General features: G+C 40.4%; 1 protein-coding gene across 4 annotated transcripts in view; it reads left to right on the top strand.

Moving 5' to 3' along the window:
- The window catches only part of LOC128527433 (uncharacterized), a 101,685-nt gene that overhangs the window by 49,697 nt on the left and 28,915 nt on the right, over window positions 1–23,073 (top strand). Inside the window, exons 1-2 of one of the 4 annotated variants that reach the window (XM_053499786.1) lie at window positions 5,528–6,260; window positions 6,848–7,049. The exons of 1 other annotated variant lie outside the window; for it this stretch is intronic. In XM_053499786.1, the coding sequence (XP_053355761.1) occupies window positions 5,631–6,260 (630 nt within the window). In that variant the 5' untranslated portion in view covers window positions 5,528–5,630 and the 3' untranslated portion in view covers window positions 6,848–7,049. Of the gene's footprint in view, window positions 1–5,527; window positions 6,294–6,847; window positions 7,050–23,073 lie in introns of those variants that run through there. 2 more of the 4 variants (XM_053499785.1, XM_053499782.1) reach the window with 2 other exon arrangements.

The raw sequence follows: 23,073 nt of genomic DNA, 5'->3' as shown, positions 1-23,073 counted from the left end.
AATTCATTTATATGCAACAGTCTTTGTGACATTCAACATTTAGCTCAGTGTAAGACTGCAAGTTTTAAAATGCTTTGTAGGTTCTCTTAGACCAACAAAACTGTGGTCAGTTGTAAAAATGTGAAAAAGGACAGACATATAATTAATTAATAAACAAACAAATAACGTTGCTAGGGAGGAGACGGAGGATTGCTCAACATTTTATAGGAGTGACAGAACGTTATAGAGACCATAGCTTACATGTGAACATAAAGGCAAGAAAAGAAGATTCCTAAAGTATATGGTTATAACTACAGTATGATAGATTTTATTTTATATATATATTGTAGCGTTTTTCACCGCTAGGAAGGAACTTGGAGAGACGAGTGAGCTTCCTTGCTGCCCAATGCAAATGGCTGGGAGTATTTTATTCAGCACAGCACGATAACACGAACAGCACATTCAACAGGTCACACACGATCAATAGAACACAGATCTAACACACACACACAACCTGGCCGAAACCACCAACCCAAACACCCTTCCCCAACAGGGGTAAGCACCCAACAACCCCTCCCGCAAGTGGTGGAGCACGACCACTCGCGACCGCCCTGTCAACCGCACCCGGTAGACTACATCGGAGAGCTGGGCAATTACTGTGCAGGGGCCCACCCAGTGAGACATAAGCTTAGGCGAAAGCCCCCTTTTCCTTCAGGGGGAATACACCCAAACCTGCTCCCCAGTAGCAAAGTCTCGCCCCCGGCTGTGAGTATCATATACGCGGCGCTGCTTAACACCGGCGTCCGCCAAGTGTCTACGTGCCAACTCGTGGACACGGAACAGTTTGTCCTTCAGAGAACAAAAATAATCCAACCCCGGCTTCGTGGGTAAATCCAATTGTGGAGGTGGCCCGAACACAAGGTCCACGGTCGTGTGCAACTCGCGACTGAACATTAACGCAGCTGTGATGACTCCTGCACTGCTGTGAGATATGCCCAAAGCATGAGAGGCAAATGTTCGTCCCAATCCTTCTGCCGGTTGCTGGTAAGCATGGCAAGTTGGGTGGTGAGTGTTTGATTGAAACGCTTCACGAGGCCGTCACTTTGCGGATGGAGGGGCGTGGTGCGGGTCTTTTTCACCCCGAGGCGCTTGCACACCGCCGCAAACACCTCAGCGCGAGCGTTGTTCCCCTCACACGCTCCTGCACACCAAATCTGAAACTACTGTCCATCATGTGTCGTCCTTTTTATTTACCTCAGGAGTTCATATCGGTCATAATCAACGCCGTTTATATTTCACCACAAGCAGACACGGACACTGCCTTATGCAAGCTGCATGAGGCACTCACACAGCACCAGACACAACACCGGGACGCTGCGCTTATTGTGCCGGGGGACTTTAATAGTGCCAACCTCAAACGCGGTGAAAGAGGCGAAGCAGCGCTACGGGAGAAAACTAGCGTCACAACTCCAACAGAGTGACTCTAGGAGCCTGTGGCAGGGATTAAGGACAATTACGGACTATAAAACAACCAGTATGATCGATCCACTACAGTTTGCATACCGCCGTTCAACAGACGATGCAATCTCACATCTCCTCCACACATTACTCAATCACCTGGACACTAGGAAAGGGATTTATGTTAAAATGCTCTTCATCAATTACAGCTCAGCATTTAATACCATAATTTCCTCCACACTCACCACCAAGCTGGAGCATCTGGGACTCAGCTCATCAATGTGTCAGTGGATCTCCAATTTTCTGACTGGTAGACCACAGGCAGTAAGGATGGGCAGACATGTCTCAGCCTCCCTCACTCTTAGCACTGGAGCCTCCCAGGGTTGTGTTCTGAGCCCCCAGCTGTACTCATTGTACACGCATGACTGCGTAGCCTCTACCAACTCCACCACCATCATCAAGTTTGCTGACGACACTGCCATGGTGGGTCTGATCACGAACAATGATGAATCGGCCTACCTAGAGGAAATTATAAATCTGAGGAACTGGTGCCAGAGGAACAACTCCTGAATGTCAGCAAGACAAAGAAGCTGATAGTGGACTTTAGTACAAAGCAGGAGAGGAACTACCAGTCCCCAATCATCAACAGGAGCCCAGTGGAGAGAGTGGACAGCTTCAGATACCTCGGTGTTCACATCACGCAGAACCTGGTATGGTCACATCAACACCGTAGTGAAAAAGGCCCGGCAGTGTCTCTACCACCTAAGACACTTGAGAGACTTTAGACTGCCCTCTAAGGTGCTCAGGAATTTCTACTCCTGTACCATAGAGAGCATCCTGACGGGCAACATCACGACCTGGTTCGGGAACAGCACCATGCAGGACAGACGAGCTCTACAGAGGGTGGTGTGATCAGCTGAGCGCATAATCCACACCGAGCTCCCTGACCTGCACTCAATCTACACCAAGCGGTGCTGGACCAAGGCTAGGAAGGTCGTCAAGGACCTCAGCCACCCCAACAATGGACTGTTCACTCTGTTGCGGTCTGGGAAGCGATTCCGCTCCCTGAAGGCCAACACAGAGAGACTGAGGAGGAGCTTCTTCCCGCAGGCGATAAGGTCTCTCAATCACACCACCACACAGGATTAATATCTTTTTAAACATTGACATTGACTGCACAATCATGGACACATTCATGCAATACATATTTATATATCTGACCATTGCACATGACACTTTCTCAAGCCACTTTTAATGCATATTTGCACAGCCATTGCCACTTTATTTCTATATTTTGTAATATTTATATTATGCCCTTACTTGTACAGTTTATTTTACTAGTTAAATTTTCTTTTATATTTCTTTTTATTAATATTTATTCCCTATATATAGTTTTTTCTTTTTAAGGTCACTGGCTGTCGTATAAGCATTTCACTGCATATCGTACTGTGTATGACTGTGTATGTGACAAATAAAATTTGAATTTGATTTGAATTTGAAGTTACAGTACAGTGCAGTGTAATAAAACGGGCTGATTATTGTTACAGCTGAAAATATGCACAGTTGTAAATGATTTTAAATATTTAAAAATATAAAAAATGTATAAGCAGTTCCCCACAAGAGGGGAATGTAAGATGATTTTGATACCTTTAAAGGAATAATACTGTATGTATTCAACTTCGATATAATTAGCTTTAGCCAGTAGGCCTGAAACAGATGTGCAACTGTTATGACTTGATAAATAAAAGTCGTAATCTTCTAGAAGCAAAGCATGATGGCATGAAGGCTCGATTTGAGCGGGGGGTGCAGGGGGATGGCTTCACCTACATGCTTGGGTACAAAAGGGTCAAACACAGATTTTTAAGTGCTCTGAGTGTGTGTGTGTGTGTGTGTGTGTGTGTGTGTGTGTGTGTGTGTGTGTGTGTGTGTGTGTGTGTGTGTGTGAGAGAGAGAGAGAGAGAGAGAGAGAGGTGCATAGTCATACAAAAGTACAGTACTATTAAATTATTACATTACTAATGTTTATGTAGATTTTATTCTACTCTTAATCCTCCCCAGATCAAAGCCATGGAAAGGATCAAATGGTAGATTTGACAATTGCATGTTTAAATGCATGTGTTTTGTTTTGATGGCTCCAAGTTGATTTAATAAAGCATTTTTGGACATATTTTACAATCATTTTGTAAGGTTAGGTATTGGACCCGAAACTAGTCTCAGAAAAAAACTTCTGTCTGTCCAGTCAGGTTTTGTCACAGCATCAGGCACAACTGTCTGGAAAGAATTTACTGAATCTTCTGCAGTCCTAAGATATCTGTCTAAAGTTTAACCTGCACTATAATTATGAACAGTTATGTGTGGGATTTAATAATCTACTTTAAAATAATCTACTAATGTGCTTCCGGTCTCAATGTAAACAAACACCTGCACCAATAGATATTAATTAGAAAAGATAAAGTGAATATTTTGACTGGGATTAGTTCATATTCTCACTTTGGCTGAAATAACAGCGCTGAAGTGGTATAAGTGAATTTTAACACGCTGGAGTGGTTTTAAGACAAAACTTCATCTTTATCCTTTTATCTACTTTTTCCATTTCTCATCTGTGATTCACTCTCCGATTACCGAACAGGGAGTGTATTTGTCTGACCACCAAAGAAGGACAACTTAGTGTAAACAAGGCGTAAGATACTCAACCTTACAGAATGGGATTTCTTTGTATTAATAAGTTAGACAGAGAGTTCTGCTGTACAGAGAGACAGACAGACATGTACGTGGGCTTCAACGTAAATAATAATAAGAATAATATTAATAATAATAATAATAATATCACTGATTACATTAAAAATCATCAGATTATTATTAGCTTTAACCTTTTAAATATTTCTACAAACTCTGTAGCCGCCATCGATGCGTACTAACGCTAGTATTTTATATTATCATGTCCAGTGAGAAAGTAAACTAAGTCAGCGTTTAGTGTATTAACAGTTTGCTTAATAAAGAGTAGTCTCAGGAGAAATCTGGGAAATGTTCATAAGGAAATCCTCTGGTCAGATCTTGGAGCATCTGCTGCAGGTCTTTACAGCTGAATCACTGAGTGACTCACTTGTCTCATGTAAGAACAAAGCTTAAGACCATATGACATTTATAAAGTTGTTTCATAGGGTTTTTTTTTTTTTCCTTCTTCCTCATCTTAACATTGGGCTGTTCAGGACATAAAAGAAAGACGAAACATGTGTTAGACCAACACAAAGTGGCTCACAATTGTGAATTGAAAAGAAAAATTATGTGAGGTTTTTTACTTTTATAAAAATAAATATCTGAAAAGTGTAGCGTGCATTTTTATTCAGCTCCCTTGAGTTAATACTTTGTAGAACAACTTTTCGCTGCAATTACAGCTGCAGGTCTTTCAGGGCGTGTCTCTACCAGCTTTGCACATGTAGAGAGTGAAATTTCTGCCCGTTCCTCTTATGGTTATGGTATAAAGCTATGGTGTGACAGTTATCTGGTGCAGATAACTGCACCAGTTTATTTATTTAAACCAGATTGATTATTTATCTATTTATTTATTTTTGCGTACTTTCTCTAGAGATCATTATATAGCGACGGGTAACTCTCAAACTAGAATAATGATGGACATTTCTAAATCTTTTGCCAGGAAATATAAAAAAGGATTACTTCTTTTTTTCTTTTTCTTTCTCCTTTCATTGTTGCCATGAACATAAATATCAATATATTAATTGTTCCACAAACAGAGAAAGTGTTTTAGTTTTACACATGCTATTGCTTTCATTGTTCATGTTTTCACATGTGCAGTGTAACATTATACATGATAAGCATTTAATTTATAACTTGCAACTTGAAATTGTAAAATATATATAACTTGCTTAAACCTACCTTTGCCTCAGTTTCCTGTGTGTGAGGGAAATTTGAAATACAGTCCTAACAACACCCCTCTGTGTAATCCTAATGTTTTTTTCCCCCTTTAAGATCATGATAAACCCACAGTTGACCTGATGAACACACAGTTTTGTAATCCTACATTTCTTTTCTTTCAGGATCACATGAAATGATGGCAACATACTGTAATTCAGTTTCGTTTTCCTTTCTTCTCTCATCCTGAGGTTGCGCAACATGCTTTTATATAAAGTAGAAGAACTCTCTGAGCTGCTCAGAGCACCAGTGAGGAAAGGAACATGGCAGAGGAACAGCCGAGAGACGTGAATGAAATGGCTGAGATAGAAGCAGACAGTGAGACAACACTTCAAGCTGATGAAAATGTCCACTGTTTATTGGACGAACATGGCAGATTTCACACTTTGGTTTTCAAGACGTCTTACCGCGAAGAGTGGTTAAAAGAGATTGAACGCAGGTTTGAAAGTAAGGTGTCTTATCAGATGACTAAGAAATGTGGTGTAAATGACATCTACACGTTCTCCATGTCTGGACCTGGAGATGAGGTTAGAAGTTTCTATGAAGCTTTTGATCAGATGTATAAGGAGGTCATGAAGAAGTGTGGAGGAGCAGCAGCACAGAGAAACCAACGGGGCATAAATTACGTGGTGACATTCAAGTCGTCTGACCCTGAAGTGTGGATGAGGGTGATTCAGAACAAGATTACAACCATCCCGTCTTTACTGGCTAGGAAATGTGGTGTAAACGACAACAGAATCAAACTGTCTGGCCCAGCAGATAAGGTTAGATGTTTCTGTGACAGTCTTGGTCAGATGCGTGAAGAGGTCAAGAAAATTATTAAGGAGGATGATGAGGAGCTTGAAAAGAAAGTCAGCGATCTGCACCTGGGAAACAAAACGCAGAAGAAATAGGTGCGTGTTTAGACCAGGATGTGTCCTACTGAGGTACTGGAACATGGGGCAATTATTACATCACTGCAATCTCTCTATAAATATATATTATTATTATTATTTTGACCCTATTATAAAAATAGATATTGGACAGGAATGTTTTAAGTGGTTCTTTGAATGTTCTAATTGGAACCATATCTGGTTTTCACAAAGCATTTAACATAACAATTAAGATGTTTAATGCATAACTAAATAAAATGACAACTAAATAGCCTACTGTTTCAGAAGTTATTTAACCGTTTCTAGCTTTCTCTCTAAAATAGTTAGTTTTTAATTAAACTCTTATTTTAGCTTACAGTGGATTTTTAATATAGTTTCTAATACTTTAATAAGTTCTTTACTTCCTAAAGTGAAGAATAGCTTTGAGAGCTCTAGTATTGTTTTAGACTGTAGAAAATAAATCATTGAACAAAAAAAACATTGAATAAGAATTTGTGTTGAAACTTTTACATGTCGCAGAATGTATGTATTTGTACCATGTGTATTTTGTGGATTGAATATAATGTTGTTCCTTTTTTTTTCTTTGTGTGTGTGTGTGTGTTTTTTAGGCCCAGAGTCGCCCCTGTGTTTCGCTGCTCTCTTTCCAACGCTGCAGCGGGAATGGATAAAGCTACTATTACAAATATATTATTAACTGTATAACTGAATACTGTAAAATTGTCTGCATATAACAGATCAACTGTTGTACACATACTTGTACTTCATAATGTATAACAACCTGCATGACATCTTAATAAAAATTTATTTACATTGAAATACAGTTTCCAGCTCTGTTTTTGTACATCTAATAAACATTTTATGCCATTTAATGTTCAATAAACATGTAATAAAGTGCATTTTACAGACACTTCCATCAAACTGTATTCATCAGTAACTTTCAACTTTTTTTTACTGAATATACACAGATTTGTCCAGTAGGTGGCGTCATGATCCGAGTCCAAATCAATGCCAGAGATGTTGATTGATCATTAACATATGGGCAACTGGTGTAATTGAAGTGTTTGGGATGTACACAGAATTTACTGCTGAGATGTAAAATGACATAAAAATGTAAGTCAGGCTGAATAAGAGCATCTGCCAAATATGTAAACTAATAATTATTTTTGTAATGAGTTTTGTTTAAGAACAGTTTTTCCCTTTTAAGGTGATGTGAGCTGTTTTCTTTCTCAATCCTTCTTTTCTCTCCTCCCTCATTTTAACGTTGTTCAACAGGGTGTCATTGGAACCTCAGTGATCTACTCTGAATACAAGCATAAGAAGAAACATAGCTGAAAATTGCAACAGGGATATGCACGACAGAATCAATTAATGTGTGTGTGTGTGTGTGTGTGTGTGTGTGTAGGTGTGTGTGTGTGTGTGTGTGTGTGTGTAAATAATAATAATAATAATAATACAGTCATCTGGTGTGCATCAGAATAATACATGTGTAAACATTTTTTAAAATTCATTTTAATGTCACTCCATATTTTAAAACATTTATTAATGTTTTTCTATATTAATGTAAATTACTAATACACACTTTATTATTCTACCCTCTGTATTTAATTGTGATCACTTCACCCTCCCTCTATAGATCATTATATAGCTACAGAAGGTTGTGTTTTTATAAAAATTAGAAGCACAAGTGAGAAAAGAAACATGACAGAGAACCGAAATTAACTGTTTTTTTGCATTAATTTGCCATAACATGTGATCTGATCTTCATCCAAGTCACAACGGAAGAGAAACACAATGTGCTTCAGCTGATACACACAAGAAAAATTAAAATTTTTAGTGTCTTCATGCACAAACCCATTAAACATTCACAGTGTCATGAAAAATTATTGAAGAAAACTTGTTAATTCCAAGGGGTTTTTCTTGCAATTGTATTTAAATAATCTCTGAATAAAACACTTAATGAATAATTTGATGAATAACTTAATGAATCCCTGAATATACCATTTGACTAATCATTTAATAAGTCACTTGATTAACTACTAATGTATCACTTGATGAATAAGTCAACAAATCACTTAATTATTCATTTTATAAATATTGATTAATTTACATAATGAATAAATCACTTAATCAGCCACAAATTAATTGATTAATATATTTATAAGTTAATTGAAATCACTTAATCCATTACAAAAATTAATTATTTGAAAAGTCACCCTTTTTTTTATGGTTTTATTTTTTACCATGGTAACATTGTCACCTTGAACATAAATATCAGTAATTGTTTCAGAAATATGACAGGTGTCACATTATTTTACGTTCATTGTTCATGCTTTCACGTGTGCAGTGTTATATTACATCTATAAGCGCAAAGAGAACTCTTTAGGATAATCCAGATGTTCTCTTTAAACTGTACCAACAGGGCAGACTTCACATGGTGACTTCACATGGTGATGCTCTGTCTGACCCCGAAGTGAGGGTGAGGGAGATGCGGGGCACGATTACAACCAACCTGTCTTTTCAGTCGTCTAAGCAATGTGCTTTAACTGACATCTTTAAAATCCTCCTGTCTGGATCTGAAGAGGAGCTTAAACGTTTCTGTGAAGGTTTTAATCAGATGTTTGAGGAGGTCATAAACACAGTGCTGGAGGATGGAGAAGCAGCAGCACAGGGAAATCCAGAGGATGATGTTGAGGAGCTCAGAGGAAAAGTTAGTGAGCTGGAGATGGAAAGCAGAAAGTAGATAAAATAGATGTGTGTTCAGACCAGATGTGTCCTTCTGAGGTACTGAAACATGGTATTTATCACTGCAACCTTATGTTTATAAATTAACCAGCGATTTATTATTAATTATTATTATTATTATTATTATTATTGAATACATGGTGGCACGGTGGCTTATTGGTTAGCACTGTCACCTTGCAGCTCCAGGGTCGAGGGTTCGATTCCTGCCTCAGTGTGCATGAAGTTGGCATGTCCTCCCCGGGCTTGGTGGTTTTCCTCCAGGAACTCTAGTTTCCATCCACAGTTTAAAGACATGCAGATTAGGATAATTGGCCTTCCAAAATTAGTCCTGTTGTGTGTGAATAAGTGTGTGAATATTTACAGGAGGTCCTACTATGGTCATAAAAATGTGAATTAATACATGGTTCCTAGTTGGACTACAAAGGTTCCTAGATGGGTGGATGGATATCAAATGAATATTGCGCAGGAATGGTCTTCATTGGTTCTTTAAATATTCTACTCAGAACCATTTCTAACGAATAACTTCTATCAAATTACTTGTTTAATCCATCACCAATAAATAAAGAAATGAATAAATAATTATACGGATATTTCTATATTATTCTCTAAAATGAGTTACAAATAAAAAAACAATTTTGCTCATAATAGAATTTTTTTTTTTTAATTCTTAAATACTTTCCTTCAAATTGATTGCAGGATGTGTACAGGGTCTCAGACAGGGAGACAAAAGGTGGTAGGGCGTTTTCATATTTAACTCCAAAGCTTTGGAATAGCCTTCCAGACAGTGTTCAGGGCTCAGACACAGTTTCCTAGTTTGAAAGTAGACTCAAGACGCATCTTACACGTTATTCATCCCATAACCTCATACTCCAGTACATCTAACCTGAATGGCAACTACGCTAATTGTTTTTATCTGTTCTTTATTATTCTACCCATCCCAAAGCATCTGGAGATTGTGCCAGCTTCAGTAGACAAAGGCCAACCCTGCGAGGATCCTGAGGCCTCCAGAGAAGGACCAGCTCCAGCTGAATTCAGCTTTATGATGGTTGGAGCTACACATGCTGCTCCTGTGCTCCCAGTGATTCAGACCCCATCTGCCCTCTGCACCCACTGACTCATCCCTATGTTGAACTGGACTTCATGTTAATTTAAAGAACTTCTGTTATATTGAACTTTTAGCCGCATAACACACATTATGTTGTTATATAATTCCTGCTATATGTTATCACCCAAATGAGGATGGGTTTCCTGTTGAGTCTGATTCCTCTCAAGGTTTCTTCCTATTGCCATCTCAGGGAGTTTTTTCTTGCCACTGTCGCCTTCAAGTTTTTTCTTGCCACTGTCGCTCATCAATGACAATCTCATCATTATCTAGACACATTTTTCTCACACATACACACTTCCATAAATCTATTTTGCTGTTAGATCCACTATTAAAACATATCTGCACAAAATATCAGTCTTCTAAACAGGTCATTTTTGTATAGCCTATATTATAGTTTTTTTGTGAATGTGCTTTCTGTCTTCATCTGAACAATAATGATTTGTTCCTTACAATTATTGGTTTATAATAATGTGAAAAAACATCAGCCTTGGCCGCGGGTGAAGCGGGGACACTCATGTTTATTCTGGGACTGTAGATCTGTTTTATTTTGCAGGAGATCACTAGTGATTGTAATGATTCAGTAATGAATCAATCATTAACAAATCATAATGTTTCAAATCATAATTTCATGAAAAGTGCCTAAAATAACTCTCACGTCATACCCAAACGCTGAATTGAGAGCAGGCCCTTTAAGGCTTTCCAGCGCTCAGTGTGAGCACTGACCAATCACAATCATCGTCCTGCCCCCTTCATTTGCATGCAGCCCACTAGTACTAGTAATGGATTTCACTAGTAATAGAAAAGCCCTATCTAAACCTATCCTATGCATCCTCTTCTCTCACACCAACTAACCTCTTGTCCTCTCTCATTACAACCATAAATGTCCTCTTTGGTCTTCCTCTAGACCTCCTGCCTGGCAGTTCCAACCTCAGCATCCTTCTACCGATAAATTTACCATCTCTCCTCTGAACATGTCCAAGCCGTAGAGCATTGCTGGTCTCACCACTGCCCTGTACACCTTTCCTTTCACTCTCGCTGATACTCTTTTATCAAACAACACACCTGACACTTTTCTCCACCCATTCCAACCTGCCTGTACCCACCTCTTCACCTCCTCTCCACAATCTCCATTGCTCTGGACTGAACTTACTGTTCCACTTAGGTTCCTCTCATTCACACACATGTTTTCTGTCTTGCTGCAGCTAACCTTCATTCCTCTGCTTTCCAGAGCATACCTCCATCTCTTTAGATTTTCCTCCACCTGTTCCCTGGTCTTGCTACAAAGCACAATGTCATTTGCATTATAATCCATGGAGACTCCTGTCTAACCTCATCTGTCATCCTGTCCATCACCATAGCAAATAAGAAGGGGCTTAGAGCCGATCCTTGATGCAGACCCACCTCCACCTTGAACTCTTCTGTCACACCTACAGCACATCTCACCACTGTCTTACAGCTCTCATACATGTCCTGCACCACTCTAACATACTTCTCTGCCACTCCAGACTTCCTTATACAACACCACAGCTCCTCTCTTGGCACCCTGTCATACGCTTTCTCTAAATCTACAAAGACACAATACAACTTCCTATTACCTTCTCTGTACTTCTCCATCAGCATCCTCAAGGCAAATACTGCACCTGATGTACTTTTTCTAGACATATTGCTTTCTAGACATATTGCTGACATACTGTATTCAATTCAATTCAATTTTATTTGTATAGCGCTTTTAGCAATTTTCATTGCAGCAAAGCAGCTTTACACAGTCAAAAGAATTATTTAAGTTTGTATGAAATGTGAATTTGTATGAATTAAAATGGTCAGTTTGTCCCTGGTGAGCAAGCCGAGGGCGACAGTGGCAAGGAAAAACTCCCTGAGATGGTAATAGGAAGAAACCTTGAGAGGAACCAGACTCAACAGGGAACCCATCCTCATTTGGGTGAAACAGAAAGCAGTAAATAATCTGCATTTATACAGTGTGTAGGGTGGGAGGCAGTTCAGCTATAATAGCTGATGTTAATTGATGTTAATATGGAGTCCAGGTAGTTATTAAAGACCCAGGTAGACTTGTAAGAATTCCAGGCCTGAACTATCGAACTGTCAAGTCCCCAGAGAAACAGTTGCCAACACCAGTCAAGGCCAGAACCATTTTCTAGGTAGAGAGAATCATCCCCAGACACCAGACGCATCCCAGAGAGACACACGGGGCATCCATGTGACGAGATCTTCAGCCAGAAGCGGGGCACCAGGATGGGTCAGACAGGTCCGGAGGGCAGAGGGAGTCTGGATCACTGGCAGCTCAGGAACGACATGTGTAGCTCAACAGAGAGAGAGAAAGAGTGAAAGGGGGAGACAGGAGGAGAGAGGAAAGAGAAAGAGGGGGGAAACAGAAGAAGAGGAGAGATGGCAGTTAGGTATGGTCACAGTCACACAATGTATAATGTGAATGTATATTAACTGTAGAGTGCAAGCAGGACTCCGGCAGGACTAACTATGACAGCATAACTAAAAGGGAGAGCCAGAAGGAAACACAGACATGAGGGCTTCCTGAGATGTAAAGCAAACATTCACCTCACTGTCAACAAACCTGAGTAATCAATGAGAGTGAGGAAGACAGCATCCAAACATACCAGTTCACCATAATACTCTACGTCCATGAGTCCCCCAGATCTGCTCCTTTACCTATGGCAAATCTATTTATAAAAATGCTTGGCTAAATAAATAGGTTTTTAGCCTGGACTTAAACACTGAGACTGTGTCTGAGTCCCGAACACTATTTGGAAGACTATTCCATAATTTTGGGGCTTTGTAAGAAAAAGCTCTACCCCCAGCTGTATTTTTCATAATACGCGGTACTGACAAGCAGCCTGCATCCTTTGATTGAAGTAGGCGTGGCGGATCGTAAGACACTAGCAGTTCGCTCAGGTACTGCGGCGCGAGACCATTTAATGCTTTATATGTCAAGAGTAGTATTTTAAAATCAATGCGAAATTTCACAGGGAGCCAATGCAGTGAAGATAAGATAGGGGTGATGTGCTCATATCTTCTGGTTCTAGTGAGGACTCTCGCTGCTGCATTCTGGACTAGCTGAAGCTTATTTATGCATCTAACTAAACAACCAGACAGTAAGGCATTACAATAGTCCAACCTAGAGGTAATAAAAGCATGAACTAGTTTTTCTGCATCGTTTAGCGACAATAAATTTCTTATCCTGGCAATATTTCTGAGGTGAAAGAATGCTATCCTGGTCATATTATCTACATGAGCTTCAAATGAAAGGCTGGAATCAATAATCACACCAAGGTCTTTCACTGTTGCATTTGATGGAACAGAAAGGCCATCTAAAGTTACGGTGTGATTTAAAATTTTACTCCTAGCTGTATGCGGTCCTATGACTAGAACTTCTGTCTTATCCGGATTTAGCAGAAGGAAGTTAATTAGCATCCAATTTCTTATGTCCTGCACACATTGCTCAATTTTAGTAAGCTGTTTTTTTTTCATCAGGTTTTGCAGAGACATATAACTGTGTATCGTCAGCATAACAATGAAAACTAATATCATGCATGTAAAGGGAAAAAAGCAGTGGACCTAAAACTGAACCCTGCGGGACGCCAAACTCCACTAGAGAACATGCAGAATAATCACCATTTAAGTCTACATACTGATAACGATGGGTCAGATAGGATCTGAGCCAGGAGAGGGCTGTACCCTTAATTCCTACTACATTTTCTAATCTGTGAAGAGGAATAGCGTGATCAACGGTGTCAAAAGCTGCACTGAGGTCGAGTAATACAAGCATAGTTGCACAACCCTGATCAGAGGCCAATAGGATGTCATTTACTACTTTAACGAGTGCTGTCTCTGTACTGTGATGAGGCCTAAATCCTGACTGATACAGTTCATGTATGCCATTTCTATGTAGATATGAGCATAGCTGCTCCACTACTATCTATTCCAGAATCTTAGAGATAAACGGGAGGTTTGATATTGGCCTGTAACTGGACAGCTGACAGGGGTCGAGGTCAGGTTTCTTAATTATTGGTTTGATAACTGCTAATTTAAAAGATTTTGGAACATAACCAATGCTGAGTGAAGAATTAATTATTCTCAACAGGGGTTCTGTTATTGCTGGTACTATCTGTTTGAGAAAATGTGTCGGTACAGGATCTAATATACAGGTTGATGAATTTGCAGAAGAGATGAGTAAAATTAGTTGATTCTCTTCAAAGGGGAGTAAAGTATTCTAGGTTCTAATCTGACATGGCTAGATTAACATCTGCATCAATTACATTGTTCGGTTTCAAAACCTCAATTTTATGCCTAATATTTACAATTTTATTATTAAAAAAGTTCATGAAGTCCTCACTATTGCATGATGTTGTTGTGGAGATTTCTGCAGTGGTCTTATTTCTGGTTAATTTGGCTACAGCATTAAATAAGAATCTAGGATTATTTTTGTTATTTTCTATAAGAGTAGAGAGATATGTTGGTCTAGCTACACTAAGAGCTTTTCTATAGTTCAGGATGCTCTCCTTCCATGCTATTTGAAATACTAGCAATTTAGTTTGACGCCATTTACGTTCTAATTTCCGAGCAGTCTGTTTTAAAGTGCGCGTGTGATCGTTATACCAGGAAGCAAGTTTCTTATCTCTAATATTTTTCTTTTAACTGGAGCTACATTATCTAAATTGATATCATTATCTAACATATTGATATCTGATTGCTAGATATTGCTGTTCACAAATGCTCACCTCTGCCCTTAACCTAGCTTCCACTACTCCTTCCCACAGCTTCATTGTATGGCTCTTTATTTTACTATATACTTATATATGAAAGATGGTTTACAGCAGTGCATTGGTAATTTTTTGCTTGTTTGTTTTTGCTAAATCAATCACTCACTCACCTACCCACTCGTTGTCTATATCGCTTTATCCTGCATTCAGGGTGGGGGTGGGGGGGTGGCGGGTCTGGACAGGGTTCCAATCTATTTGCAGGGCATGCACACATATGTAAAATAAATAGTTTTTGAAATACAGTAAATAAATGGTAGAATAAAGAAAAATAGTAAAAATAAATATTTTTTTTATTTAAAAAAACTATTTTTTTTTTTAGAATTTTATTAATTTCTAGATTTTGAATTGAAACACTTTGGGCTACACTGTTGGTCACACAGATGTTTTAAAACCCAGATTAATTATTCATTATAATTATTAAACTCTAATTATTCATCACATTCCAAAAACATTGTTTGTTATTTTATCAGTAAAAATAAATAATAAAATCAAATAATGTAGTTTTAAAAGTGAAATGCTGAAATTGAAAGTATATTTTCTGCTACAGACTGACATCTAAACATATTAAGGATGTATTTCAGGGAGGCCTGGATAGAGGCTCATACTGTACGTACTGTACAACCTCACAGCATACTGTATTTACTGAAAATCTTAGGGACTCTACCTGGTAACTTTGTTTGTTTGTTTGTGTGTTTTTTAATTATTTAGATACTTTACAAAATGTTACAATTCATTACAGTTTTGTTGGTCTAAGAAAAACTACAATGCATTTGTTGAATGTCACAAAAACTGTTGCATAGAAATGAAATATGAATTTATAATGAATTTATGATACAATCACATATAGGATTTTTATACAGTGGTGTTCAAAATAATAGCAGTATGTTGAAAAAGTGAGTAAAGTTCCATATCCATATAATAACTTTAAATTTAAATCACTCCATATCCATATAATAACTTTAAATTTAAATCACATAAATGCATTGGACAAGTTCCCCTTATTTAAGGATAAATGCAGAAAAGGTTGTCCAGTGCATTTCTTTCGGAAAATCAGAGTAAAATGTGTCGTCCAGACATTGTTCAGAAGAACAGCGTACTTTAATTCAAAAGTTGATTAGAGATGGGAAAACATACAAAGAAGTGCAGAAAAAGATAGGCTGCTCTGATAAAATGATACCAAATCATTTTTAAGCTTTAAAATGGAGACCAAAACCAGAAAGACGTGGAAGAAAACGGAAAACTACCATTCGAATGGATCGAAAAATAACAAAATTGACTAAAAGAACATCTGAAGTTACCTGTTATTACTGTTACCATTAGAAGACAGCTATGTGAAGCCAAGCTACTGTATCAGCAAGAAGTCCCTGGAAAGTCCCATTGTTAAAAAAAAAGACATATGCTGAAAAGGTTACAGTTCGCTAAAAAACACATTGTTGTGGGCTGACAATAAAAATGCTGTTTCTGAGGCAAAACCAAGAAATGCAGAGGAATTGTGGCGTGTAGTACAATGGTCACAGATGTGAAGCAGTTCTCAGAAAGCAGGTTATACAACTAAATATTAGTTTAGAGATGCACAAGGAAGATTAAACTTCAAGCATTTTTGTTTAAATGGTAAATTCATCACTTTGTAAAGATGGGTGATGACACTGCTATTTTTTTGAACAGGCTAGTATTTATTTTTCTTTACTTACATTAAACTAATAATACATTTAGCACATTTTCCTTCACGTTGTGATTCAGAATGTGCAGGGTCTCCAATGCATTTATGTGATTTAAATTAAAAGTTATTATATGGATATGGAGCTTTACTCACTTTTTTCAACACACTGCTATTATTTTGAACACAACTGTATATGCATGCACACACTGATTGTGTACTTGAGTCTATTTTGTGTATGTCAGGTAAAACCCACATTGCACACATGGACTTTGTCTTGGACTACAAAGTGATGGTGGAAACCATGGGTTAAGCACCTGGGTTCTGACTGGGTTGCTCTTAAATACTGATTTTGTGTCATTTGGTATTTGAGGTCATTGTCCTGCTGCATCACTCGGCTTCTTCTAAGGTTCAGCTTGCAGACACATGTCCTGTAGGACGCATTGCTAAACTTAGGCATTCATTTTATACAAATCAACAACTCAGGGCTTCTGAAATCGTTTTTTTTTTTTTTTTTTTGTAAGGCTTCACCTAATACTGCATGTGAATAGCAACTCAGCAACACTTAGTTGGCTCTAAACAACACTCCAGTGGGCGTTTGGTGACGTCAGAAGTAAAGTGTTTCGCTTACTTTTTTATCAGGCTATCACCTCTACTATTTATTAAAAATGTTTTGGTGATTAATCTAATGAAAAACAGTGTGGTGGTATTTAAAAAAGTAAATTATAATTAATGTAGTGTGATGAATCAAATCTTTTGTTGCCACTTCCAAAGTGGATATAGTATTTTACAATACTGTTTCATTTTATTCTTTATAATGTAACTTATAATTTGAGATTTAGCATTATGACTATAGTTGCATTTAATGTTGTGAAATGTTCATAAGTTTAATTAGGATGATGTTACCTGTTTGAAGTTTCATTCATTCCTGTTTTCTTTGACATCTCAGCTGTCTACTTTTTAATATACTGTAGAGAAGAAAAGCTTTAATATGAAATATTTTTAAATGAAGTCAAAAAGAGGACTTATAATCATTTGAAAAAGCCTTGTCACATGTCATTGGATTTCTGTTTAAACTTGGAATTGTAAATAAATGAGAAAACTGAAATTTTAAATTGATGACAGATACATAATTAGTCTTAAGGACATTGTTGTAATTGTGTAATGCACTCAATGAGTAACAACGGTTGTGGCGTTGGTTTAATATTCACCTAATGTTCAACATTTTTATGACGTCTGTGTGACTTTTAGATTTTTGTCTTTTGCACAAGTTGTAAAACCACATGCTGTAAAATTGAGTATTATATTCTAAAATAAATATTATAAAGTACAGTTAATAGTAAGAAAGTAGTTTTTGGTGTGTTTTAGTTGCTTTAAAACAGAAAGTAAAATGTCAGGTAAAACATGTGCAGGGTTTTGTGCAGAACTCTTTGGGAATCTGTTGCTGTTCTGTACAGCTGAATCATTTATTGAGTAACTTGATGAATCACTTAATGACTCACCACACTGAAAAAAATATCCAGCCTGATCTACTTAAAAAAATTAAGGTAACTTTTTGCATCAGATAATTATGTAGTTCAAACAAGACTATTCTTTGTATTTACTACTTACATTGCTTTATGTAAAAAATATTTTATTCTAGTTAAGTCTATTTAATTTCGCAAGTAAACTCTACTTAATTTAATAATTTCCCTAGTCATTCTTTTGTGTCCATGCTACTTAACTTTAAGAGTTTCAAATATGTATTTTTAATTGAAATGTAACTATTTTTTTTTTTAAGTTTCCACATTACTTGGAGTGGGGCCTACTTTGTTTTATTTTTAAATGTCCTAGTCTCATTTTAAAGTTATATATACTCACATTATCTAGTTAGGCATTTCTTATACATTATAGTTAAAATACCAGTTGTGTAATTTTGTACTTTGAAATGCAACTTCATCCAGCACAAAACTTGAAGTAAGAACCACCCTAAAAAATACTGGGTAAATATTGCTGGGTTAATTTAACCCAGCAAAATTGGTTATTTGTTTAACCCAGCAAGATGGGTTATGTCACGAACCTGCACAACCAACCCAGCACGTCCAGGTCATAACTCCACCAAAGGTCTTCCACAATCCCTGAGTTAATTACCTAAGCGCACCTGCTACTAATCCGGCATTCCACCCTCGGCTTTAAAAGGACGCCGAGAGCTCCACTCATTGCCGATGTATCTTACTCGCGTGCCTATTGTCCCGTTTCCCTAGTGATTTGTCTTAGTGCTTCAATTCTGTGTCTCGACCTTGCCCGTTTTCTGGATTCTGTCTTGTGTCTAGCCCTTTGGAATATCCTTCAGTGTTTTTTCGCCTACGTGTATGACCTCGCAAGCCTACTGGACCTCGGATAGAGTACTCACGTCTTGGATTTCTTCTCCCCCTCGCTGCTGGAACTCTGGATACCGAACCCTGCCTGGTAAATACGACTCTTCTTGTCCCTCGCTTCACTTTCTCCGCGAACTCGGCTTTTCATCTGGCGACACGAGCACTTCCGTGTTCACGGATCTCAGGAGAGCGCTCGCGCTGCGCGCCGGACCTCCGCGCTCATCAAGAGAGTCACACTGCTGCTTTTCGCCTTGCATCCTCTGCTTGTTTAACGCTTTTAAAGGCGAGATACGCTCGCAAAGAGTAGAGAAAGACCCGAGGCGATTTAGCGATCTACTTCCGGGATTGTGGAGATTCCCCGCGTCATAGCCCCGCCTTCTCTCTCGTCACTAGGGGCTTCCCCAGGTCCTCAGTCACTAAGCACACACACACACACACACGCACCTTCTCCACTCTTAGTGCTCTGATATCCTAAACTTCTCTGGATTCAAATAAAATCTCATAAGAAGGAACTGTCTGCTATTGGGTTCACTCCTATTCATCCCTGCCTGTGACAGTATACATCGGCCATGACGAACCCAGCGGACTTAGAGCAGTTAAGGCAAGCACTCTCACAACAGGGGGCGCTGCTGGGCTCTCACCAACAAAGCATCCAGGAGGTGACACACACTCTCTCTTCCATCACCACTCAACTTCAGCAACTCTTAACTAACCCTCCTCCGGCCCCGACGCAAATCCCACGTCATGAACCCCGACTTCCAAACCCACAACCATATAACGGTGAGCCCGGAACGTGTCGTTCCTTCCTTTCCCAATGCTCACTGTTGTTGGAGCTCCAGACGTCCCTCTTCCCTACTGAACGCTCTAGAGTGGCTTATGTGATCACGCTCCTCACCGACCGAGCTCGCGAATGGGGGACTGCGGTTTGGGATGCTAACGATCCATGCTGCTCCTCTTTCAGATCATTCACGGAGGAGATGAGAAGGGTATTTGACCGCTCCCACTCGGGCAGAGAGGCAGCCAGACATCTGCTGGAGCTCCATCAAGGTTCTCGTTCTACATACGATTATGCCATTGAGTTCTGTACTCTGGCGGCTTCTGCTAACTGGGACACCCAAGCACTTTATGATGCCTTCCTCCATGGTTTATCCGAGGATGTTAAGGACCATCTGATCAGCCAGGAACTCCCCAGTGATCTAAATGGTCTTATGGACTTAGCAGGACGGGTAGACGCACGACTAGCACAGAGACGCCGTCATCGAGCCCCTCGACCTACCTCTGAGTCCAGACTTTCAGCTTCACCCTTACGTCCCTCCAACTCTGTCTCATCGCCAAGCTTCAGGTCAGACCCAGAACCCATGCAAGTGGGCCGAGCCCGGATCTCTCCAGAGGAACGTCAGCGGAGAATCCAATCCGGTTCCTGTCTTTATTGTGGCCAGATTGGTCACTATCGTCTCCAGTGCCCGTTAAAAGCAAAGCCCCTCCGGTGAACCTAGGGGCTCTGGAGGGGCCCACCACTAACCATTTCCCTAGCCCAGGCCCCCACCTCCCAGCCATTATCGTAGTACAAGGCAGGTTTCACACGATCTCAGCTTTAATCGACTCTGGATCTGATCAGAATTTAATTTCCGCCTCAAAAGTTCAGGAACTTAATCTCCCAACACAAACTTTGGAGAACCCATTAGCTGTTCTGGCCCTCGATGGGACCCGTCTGCCAGTTATCACCCAGCGTACGGCCCCGATAACCCTACAGATTTCCGGTAACCACACTGAGGAGACCTCCTTTCTGGTCATGAGGAACGCCCACTCCTCTCTGGTTCTCGGACGCCCCTGGTTGACTCGTCATAACCCCCGCATCGACTGGGCCAAGAACATCATTCAAGAATGGAGCCCTTCGTGTCTTTCATCCTGTCTCAGGTCAGCTCACGTTTCCCCACTTACGTCTTCCAACAAGGAAGAGTTCCCTGACCTCTCAGCCATCCCTCCTGACTATGCCGACCTCAAGCAGGTCTTTAGCAAATCACGGGCGCTCTCTCTGCCACCCCACAGACCTTACGACTGTGCCATTGACCTCCTCCCGGGTTCTATGCCACCACGGGGAAGGTTGTATTCACTTTCATTACATGAGAGGGAGGCCATGGACAGGTATATAACAGAATCTTTGGCCGCAGGGATCATTCGACCGTCCTCATCCCCCGCCGGGGCGGGATTTTTCTTTGTGGCTAAAAAAGACAAGACGCTCCGTCCGTGCATTGATTACCGAGGACTAAACGAAGTAACCATCAAGAATCGCTATCCTCTTCCCCTAATGTCAACAGCCTTCGATCTCCTGCAGGGAGCTAATACTTTCACTAAACTTGACCTCCGTAATGCCTACCACCTTGTCAGGATCAAGGAGGGAGATGAGTGGAAAACAGCCTTTAACACCCCATCAGGCCACTATGAATATTTGGTCGTACCGTTTGGTCTAGCCAATGCCCCAGCTGTGTTTCAGTCCCTGGTCAACGATGTTCTTAGAGATTTTCTAAACATCTTTGTCTTTGTATATCTCGACGACATCTTGATTTTTTCTCGCTCCTTGGAAGAACACAAGAAACACGTACGCCAGGTATTACAGAGACTTCTAGAAAATCAGCTGTTTGTTAAAGCGGAGAAGTGTGAGTTTCACCGTCAGACAATCTCCTTTTTAGGGTTCATAATCACTCTCACATCCACTAAGACCCCTTTTCAGTGGTCCAAACAGACAGAGGAGTCATTCTCTAGATTAAAGAATCTGTTCACTTCAGCACCCATTCTCACACAGCCAGACCCTGCTCTCCAGTTTGTTGTAGAAGTAGATGCCTCAGATTCCGGGGTGGGGGCTGTCCTATCTCAGAGAGCTCGATCAGATGGCAAACTGCATCCCTGCTGTTTTTTCTCTCGTCGTCTCTCAGTCACAGAAAGGAACTATGGGATTGGTGATCGGGAGTTACTAGCAATAAAGCTGGCGCTAGAAGAATGGAGACACTGGCTCGAGGGTTCCGAGATCCCTTTTCTCATCTGGACGGATCATAAAAACCTCGAATATCTCAGATCAGCCAAGCGCCTTAACGCTCGTCAAGCCAGATGGTCCTTATTTTTCTCCCGCTTCGACTTCTCCCTATCCTTCCGGCCAGGAAGCAAGAACACCAAGCCCGATGCTCTCTCCCGTCAGTTTGTCTCGATCACAGACGACACCCCTATCTCCACCATCCTGCCGCCACAATGTATTATTGGAGCTACCTCCCTCAACATTGAGGCCCAAGTTAATCAGGCATTGGAACAGGTACCCGATTCCCCAAAGGCACCCCTGGGTAGACTCTTTGTACCACCAGTAGCTCGCCCCCAAGTCCTGGAATGGGGGCATAGCTCACGCCTAGCCTGCCATCCTGGCGCAGCTCGCACCCTCTCCCTGATCCAACAACGCTTCTGGTGGCCCTCTGTCAGAGACGACACCCGCCGGTTTGTGGCCGCCTGTGATGTCTGTGTTCGCAACAAGACCAGCAACAAACCACCAGCAGGCCTCCTCAGACCACTTCCAGTGCCCCATAGACCTTGGTCCCACATCGCCTTAGATTTCGTCACGGGACTCCCAGATTCTGATGGTTATAATTGTATTTTGACCATTGTCGACCGCTTCTCCAAGGCTGTCCACTTTGTTCCCCTGGTTAAACTCCCCTCCGCCAAGGAAACAGCTGAATTACTCATCCAACACGTATTTCGCCTTCATGGCATCCCTGTAGATATCGTCTCGGATCGCGGACCCCAGTTCTCTGCCCAGTTCTGGACGGCATTCTGTAAATTACTGGGAGCCACTCCCAGCCTGTCATCTGGCTACCATCCTGAGACTAATGGCCAGACCGAAAGAGCCAATCAGGACCTTGAGACAGCAATTCGGTGCATGACATCCAAAGACCCACGCTCCTGGAGCCGAATGTTACCATGGGTCGAGTATGCACACAATTCTCTACCCACAGCAGCTACAGGCCTCTCCCCTTTCCAGTGTTGTCTAGGCTACCAGCCTCCCTTATTTCCATCCCAAGAGGAGGAGGTGGCAGTTCCCTCTGCCCAGACTTTCATGCGTCGTTGCAAGAGGACCTGGCTACGAGCGAGAGCTAAGCTTCGAAATTCAATATCTCAGTTCAAGCATCAGGCTGATCGC

This window comes from Clarias gariepinus, chromosome 7 (assembly GCF_024256425.1).
Source record: "Clarias gariepinus isolate MV-2021 ecotype Netherlands chromosome 7, CGAR_prim_01v2, whole genome shotgun sequence".
Lineage (NCBI taxonomy): Eukaryota > Metazoa > Chordata > Actinopteri > Siluriformes > Clariidae > Clarias > Clarias gariepinus.
The sequence above is the reverse complement of the archived record's forward strand: the minus strand, read 5'-3'. Positions and strand labels throughout refer to the sequence as shown.